Genomic DNA, 7,030 nt, shown 5'->3' with positions numbered 1-7,030 from the left:
GAAAATTGGATGTTGGTATCCAATGGAGGATATGTAAAATCAGAAATTTTAAAAGACTATATTACAAGATTTGATATATATTAATTTCCAGAATGTCCTACCACTATAAAAGAATCCTGTCAGCTAAGGGAATGTTCCAGCTGCATGTAAAGCAATAAAAGAAGAAGACAAAGCACCTTTTGACAAAGGTGTATGAAGGACAATAATACTACATGTGAAGACATTGAAGATAAAGAGCAATAATAGAAAAAGATGCTCTTTGGATAGAAAAGTTGAACCAGCATGTGAAGATGTAGGTCCAAGGAAAAAAATAGAAAGGCAAATGTGTCTTGCTGATGTATTCAATGATGTAATAGAGTCTCAAACACTTGTATAAATAGAGACATTACCATAGAAGAATATCATCTCATCCTATCTTGAATTCTCGAGTTGTAAACAATAGCATATTCTCAGTTTAAAAAATCAGTTTTTCTAGAAATCCCTTTGTACCAAATTGAAGTCTTATATCAATCTTAATAGAAATAAAATTTCAATATTTTGATATCAATATGAATTTCTAAATCATTTTCCCATAGATTCTTGAAAGATCTAATAGAAAGTTTCTTTTTTATTTTAGCAAAAAGAGAGTTTTTCTTTAACAGAAATTTAGAATTTTATTGTTTAGAAGCTGATACAGTGAGAGCAAGTAGCTGAAATAGTAACAATTCCGTGAAGCCAGGAGGCCGTTGAAGGAAGCAGTTTACAAATTCAGAGCTCGACGGTCACTCGGTTCTAAGAATACAAGTATAGATAAAACTATTACACTTTTGCTAAAATTAGAATGAATCTTTTTAAGATCTTAAAAGAATCATAGGGACAATTCCATGATGATTATTTTGATAAATGCCAGGATATACAGTTGAAAGATTAGATAATTTATTAGAAAGAACGTTAGAAGAAATAAAGAATATTATATCTCAATTAAAAAATACAAATTTACCATTTAAAGAATATGGTATTTTATTAAGAAAATATGATATATATGTTATGGATTATTCTTATTTATTAGATCATAGAATGATTTTATACTCAAATATCCAAAATAAAATAAACAGAAGATAAAATGTTCAAAAGATTAGGATATAAATTGCAATATAGAAAGAATCATTTCATTAAGGGTAATATAGACATTTCTATAAAAATGAATAGTGACAGGCCAAATAGAAAAATTTCCCAATTTGAAAAGCTCCATTTTTTGTGAAATTTTCCATCCAAATGGTATGTTTGATGGGCAAAAGTTTTCATGGAATTGGTTTTCCACCCAACCCCCTACGTGACCACATTTTCCTAGTTTTTAAGGAATTGATTTTCCTTTGGTTTTGATAAGAATTGTGTTTTCCATTTTTTTAAACACATTCTATTCACAATTGTAACAAATTCTATCCCTTTAATTGATTGTTGTTATTATTATTATTATTATTATTATTATTTGTTGTATGACCGTGGGTGTACGAATTAGCTTACGCTCACCTCGACTAATTCCACGAGGCTCTAAAGTTTACAATCGAATATTCACATCAATGGCCCTGAGGGAACTCGAATTGATGACATTAAGGAACAAACTCAAGACCTAACCACTGAGCAATCTCTCAGAGTTCCTTTAATTGATAATTTTCATGGATTATAAATCAAACGAATACCAAAAGATCCAAATTTTCAACATTTTTCAAGTGAAAATTTGTACTAATCAAACACATTTAATTGACAATTTCCAATAAAACAAATTTTAAACAATTCAATTCCCTACAATTCGTTTTTTCACCGAAATTTCATTCTTGCAATCAAACGAATCCTTAGGGTCCTTCGTCTCGTCTGATACTGCTTAAACNACAGCTTACCAGCAAAGTCACACACACCCAACCCCCACCTCCACACAGCAATTGAATTATTACATTATTGCTACTAATGCATAAATTTACACGCAACACAATTAAAATACAAAGCAAAATTAAAAGGGGAAGAAAAAGAAAAGGAGACATACCATATTCTGCCATTTGTGGTATATTCCAGTTATATCCTTCTCTTTCCACACGTTGAGATCAAAAATGTTCATTCCATATGCCCACCCACAAGCATTGGGATCGAAGTTTGAAGAAATATGTGGATTTGAAAAATTAAGGTACTTGTCAAAACGATGAAAGCTCTCACCACAGGTTTCAACTGCCCCGTTCACTTTTCCATGAAGATCTACCAACCACAAGCCTGTTAAGTCTTTCTGAACAACGATGTCATCATCAAGAAAAAGGATTTTATCCAACTTGGGATAAACCTGTGGGAGATAAAACCTGAGGTGATTGAGCATTGATAGATACTTTGGGTTCCTGTACTTCAGGTTCGAAGAACCGGCGGAAAATGTGATAGGATGAGCTGACTTGAAGTAGTACTCCTTCATGGCAGCAGACTCCAACTGACGTAAAACAGGACAATAAGACGAGTTAAGCCACTTGAATTCATCAACATTTTCAACATGGATGGTAGCTTTTCCAGGAGGGTTCAGCAGGAACCACATATTCATTGCCCCTAAGTTCAACTTATCTGTAACTAGATGAAACACGTGTTTCTCGGGTTCCTGCAATTTAGAAAAAAAAGCATGTTCTGTAATCTAAGTTTTGTTCAATGAAATCACAGAATAATAGTTGCATCAATGCATCAGGATTGAAGAATCCAAGTGTAAAGCATATTGTCAAGCCTCTTACCAGAAAAAGGACCTATAACATCTGATAACTTAGATAGGAAATTAATTGCAACAATAAAAATTTCACAAGATGAATAGATTTAATTTTGCTTTACAGAAGGCACTGCTAGTATTTTCAGTTCAAAGCCCAAAATTTTTGAGAAATCGAAGTCAAAAATTGAATTCTTCACCTTGGCATTTGCAATGGTTGAGCTGACCACAACTGAAGCAGCAAGAACATTGTCAGAAAAGAGTGCATAATGGTAAAGATGTGGATTTTCCAGATTCTCACTGCGAGGGAACTTCCTCTTTTCTGGTGGAAGGAGGTAATACTCTATTGTCAAGCGCATGGATAAACAGTGAATTCCATTTGGAATTGTCTTGGCAGCTAGCTGACTAAGGAATGTGCTCTGCTTTTTTAGACTCCGGACTTGCTCATCAGCAGATTGCAGCATGGCTCTTAGCTGTCCAGTGACAAGCTTGCAGTCATATAATTGTTCTCTAGCTTTAGACAGTACTTGTCCCATAGATTTTATTTTTTCAGGTGCACTGTCATACGAATGTACACGGGCAAAAAATTCAATTTATAAAACAAGTTGGGCTTGGTTACACACAGCACACAAGATACTCATGAATTTACTACCTGTGATTTAATTCAGAATCAGCAGCTGCCTCTCCTAAGGCACGCTGACTTTCTTTGAGCTGGTTCTGAAGCACGTGGGCCAAGTCAAGCTTATTTTTCATTCTTGCAATGCTTATATACACTCTTGCCATGATCACTTGATCTCGCATTAAGCGTACAGTTGAATCAGAATTTTCATTTTCATTCTCCTTCCTCCATGTACTATACTTTCCCAAGACTGCAGAGTCAACCGACTTGGATCGTTCAATGACAGCAGTTTCAAGTTTTACGATTACATCATCATCTTGCTTTACCAAATTAGCAGCACGCTTTTCACGTCGTTTTTCTCTCAATTGCTGCAAAGTGCTTAAACGGATAAAATTGCTACTCAAAGATCAGGAGGAAAGGAGTAACGAGGCCAATTTGGAGTTTATGCAAGCTCTAAAAGATGTCAATTTTACTTATTTTCAGTTACAATCAGAAGCTGGCTCCTGGTCATAAAAAATGCAACATGAAAACAACATAAGTGGTAGCATTAAATTAGATTGAATCAGGGTACTTACCCTTCTCGCCAGTTTAGCAGGCGACTCAAAAAAATTTGAATGATCTTCTGCATGGATCGAATTCATCATCCAACCAGTTAAGATACATCCGTTAGCGAATTATTTATGGTATTAACAGAGTTTCCAGAAAAATATTACCATGAAAAGTATCTTCCTGCTCGCCTCCAGAGGTTTCCCGTTTAGTATATGCAGCTACTTCTTTTGACTTGAAAGCACAAATGCAAAAGCTAATGAATCATTGCCTTCCTTTTAAAAAATAGTTTTTCATCACATATAGAGTGCAATAGCGTGAAGTTTAAGCTACAATCCCACAGGAATCCTAACCTGAGCAGAAGTGGTATTTTTTCCAGCTGAAATTTCTCGACCAACAAAGTTCCATGATGAAGATAGATTATTCATTCTGAAAGAATCAAGACTCAAGGGCCCTAAATCGTCTGTGTTTGCCTTGATGACATCCAGTACCTAAAACATGCTCACAATAGTAAAGTAAACAAGCACACAAAAAGGATAGAATAGATTTTTTGTCAACAAGAATGTCCATTGAAAACTTGCCTCTCTTGAGAACAAAGATTTGAGATGCTGCAATGCTAGTCGCTCTCTCCATCTTAGATCCTGTACCATGTGATATTTTCTTATTGAGTAAGAATAGCATTAAAACTACAATTCAAATGAAGTGCATTCCAAAGAAAATACCTGTTTACTTGAACTGGTAGAAAAATTAATTTGATCTGCAAAAAAATGGTTAAATTAGTTTTCTATAGAGAGACATTTAAAGTGTATTGGATACTGAGCATAGAGCAGGCTCTCTCTCTCTCTCTCTCTCTCTCTCTCTCTCACTCACACACACACACACACACAGATCCATGTACTAATAAACAATTAAATTAAGGTTGAGTGATAAGCAGACATTAGTATCACGCCCAATTTGCAATCTTATCCAATGCAACTATCTACTCTTTTCACAAAAGAGATCATCTAATGAGAACCTGTATGCCCTTGAGCCAATCCCTGACATCAGTTTTTTCCTCTCAACACTAAAATTATGTTCATAAACTAAGAAGCATGGATACGGATACGATATGATATGGATACACCGATACAACTTTTTTGAAATTTTTTTATTAAATTCAACATAATTTCATTAATATAAAAAAATATTAATATGGAAGCATGATAACAAAAATAAAATAAAATACTAAAGCACTTTATTAGCAAGGTTTTACATATATTAAATCATTATCTATTTTCGATACTAGTCACTATCTATTTTCAATAACAAAAATATATTTATCAACTATAACACGGTTTCACGTGTATTGAAAGATTAATAATATTGTACTTTCCAATATGAAGTCCAGTAATTAATTTTAAAACTCTAATTATGTATTTTCAATAAATATTATTGATATTAAATAAGTTAATAAATTATTTACAAAATATTTATTAATTTATGGGATACGTATTGAAAATCATACAAAAATATAAATAATTAAATAACACGTACCAGATAATATTGAAAATTTAAAAATTTAAAATATATAAAATAATTAAGAAATAAGTATCCGGTACGTATCGGAGCTTGGATACGTATTGCATACGAAGACATAACGAGTTTACAAGTATCGGTGCTTCTTAGTTCATAAATAATCACAACAACAAAGTGCACAATTGCTTTGATGACAAAGTACTATAGTAATTTCATATACACATGTCACCTCTAATATCAAAAAAGAACACCAACGTTACATCGGACAACCTCTAAAATTCAGATTGTCTTCACTCCTCCACTCTATATAATAAACAAGTCATTGAACAAAAGGGAACGAGCATTAGATTGTCAGTTCCTTCAACAATTTGGCATCAACATGATTACATAAATGTTCATGAAAAGACGGTTGTGTACCACATAATAACAAACATTTAGGACCTTGGAACCTTTCTTAGTTTTGATCACGAAAGTTTCCAACCAATACAAAGCATTATCAGCTAACTCTGTACTTCCAAGCTTTATCAAAAATCAACTATACCGAGTTCTTTAGAATTCAGCATTCATCTTGCCCCAGTTCCCTCTTCGGTTGAATTTCATTTACAATATGAAATAAGAAAATTAGATTATATAACTATGCAACCACTTTATTTCTTCAACAAAATGAAGGTGATTAATCAATACTATCTACAAAACCTAGATATTTTCCATGTTTTTAAATCATTTTTCACAATTGACTCACTGACAGGTCAAATCATCCCAAATACTAAAAATGCCTAAAATCTAAAAAGTAAAACCTTAAATCCATCATATTAATACTCTTCCTGAGATCTATCATAATGTGGTAACCAGTCAATATCAACTAACCAGTGGCAGAAGAGCTCCACAAACCGCTGCCGACAAACAAAATCGAGAAAACGAGACACGACAACAAGACGAGCACAACAACAGAAAAGTGAGGTCCATTGCTTTTTTTCCTGTGGATGATTCCACCCGATAACCCCCTCTTAATTGCCATTTCGTATCATATACCTACAAAATTGCACAGCCAAAACAAATATACTCAAACCATTTCCAACAAGAGAGACGAGTGCAATACGGAGAGAATTTTGATAGATATTCGGCTAATAGAGTTTGAGTAGTTGAAGATCGTAACAAAGCATTTGAAGACTGATGTATATTTATATGCGGACGTATGTATACTTCTCTGTGCGTACTGTACTTCCATATGAAGTGTGTGGGCTTGTGTAAAATGTAGGGAAAGTGCGTAGAAACCTGGATCTGAAAAATTCTCGTGTTATTCATAGTAAATTTCTTTGTCGTGTTAATCATAAAATACTCTGGAAGTCCTCAACCTTCCATAAATATGGCAATTGTGTCCCCAACCTTCTATTTGTAGCAATTACATCACCTGATGAAAATCATCTGTCAAAATAGTCACTATTTTGCAGTGTTTTTAAAAATCAAGCGTCACTCCTTGACAATTAGCTCAAGATTAGATGGTCAACTTGACAGTTGATCGCTCAATGCGCAACTAAGCACACTTATTAATTTTTTTCCACATTTTTTTTAAGTCATTAGTTTCAAGTTTTTAAATAACTTTATCCATACAAAATGACATTAGGTATAAGAAATGCTCAAAATGA

The 7,030-nt window shown here is 33.4% G+C and overlaps 1 protein-coding gene across 5 annotated transcripts; it reads right to left on the bottom strand.

The window, feature by feature from the left end:
- Positions 1-1,868: 1,868 nt before the first annotated feature.
- LOC111411933 (polygalacturonate 4-alpha-galacturonosyltransferase-like) lies at positions 1,869-6,678 on the bottom strand. 5 transcript variants are annotated; one of them, XM_023042617.1, is made up of 10 exons: positions 6,660-6,678; positions 6,252-6,416; positions 4,592-4,626; positions 4,451-4,510; positions 4,223-4,360; positions 4,037-4,103; positions 3,899-3,945; positions 3,357-3,691; positions 2,905-3,262; positions 1,869-2,608 (listed from the first exon to the last, which is right to left on the bottom strand). In XM_023042617.1, the coding sequence occupies exons 2-10, from the start codon at positions 6,400-6,402 to the stop codon at positions 1,988-1,990; spliced, it is 1,812 nt and encodes a 603-aa protein (XP_022898385.1). In that variant the 5' UTR covers positions 6,403-6,416; positions 6,660-6,678; the 3' UTR covers positions 1,869-1,987. The 5 variants fall into 5 exon arrangements, with proteins under 5 accessions (XP_022898385.1, XP_022898384.1, XP_022898386.1 ...); XM_023042616.1 differs by lacking the exon at positions 6,660-6,678 and adding an exon at positions 6,541-6,653; XM_023042618.1 differs by lacking the exon at positions 6,660-6,678 and adding an exon at positions 6,588-6,606.
- Between the last annotated feature and the right edge of the window lie 352 nt (positions 6,679-7,030).

This window comes from Olea europaea, chromosome 16, assembly GCF_002742605.1.
Source record: "Olea europaea var. sylvestris chromosome 16, O_europaea_v1, whole genome shotgun sequence".
Taxonomy (NCBI): domain Eukaryota; kingdom Viridiplantae; phylum Streptophyta; class Magnoliopsida; order Lamiales; family Oleaceae; genus Olea; species Olea europaea.
Note: the sequence above shows the minus strand (reverse complement) of the source record. Positions and strands in the feature narration are given on the sequence as shown.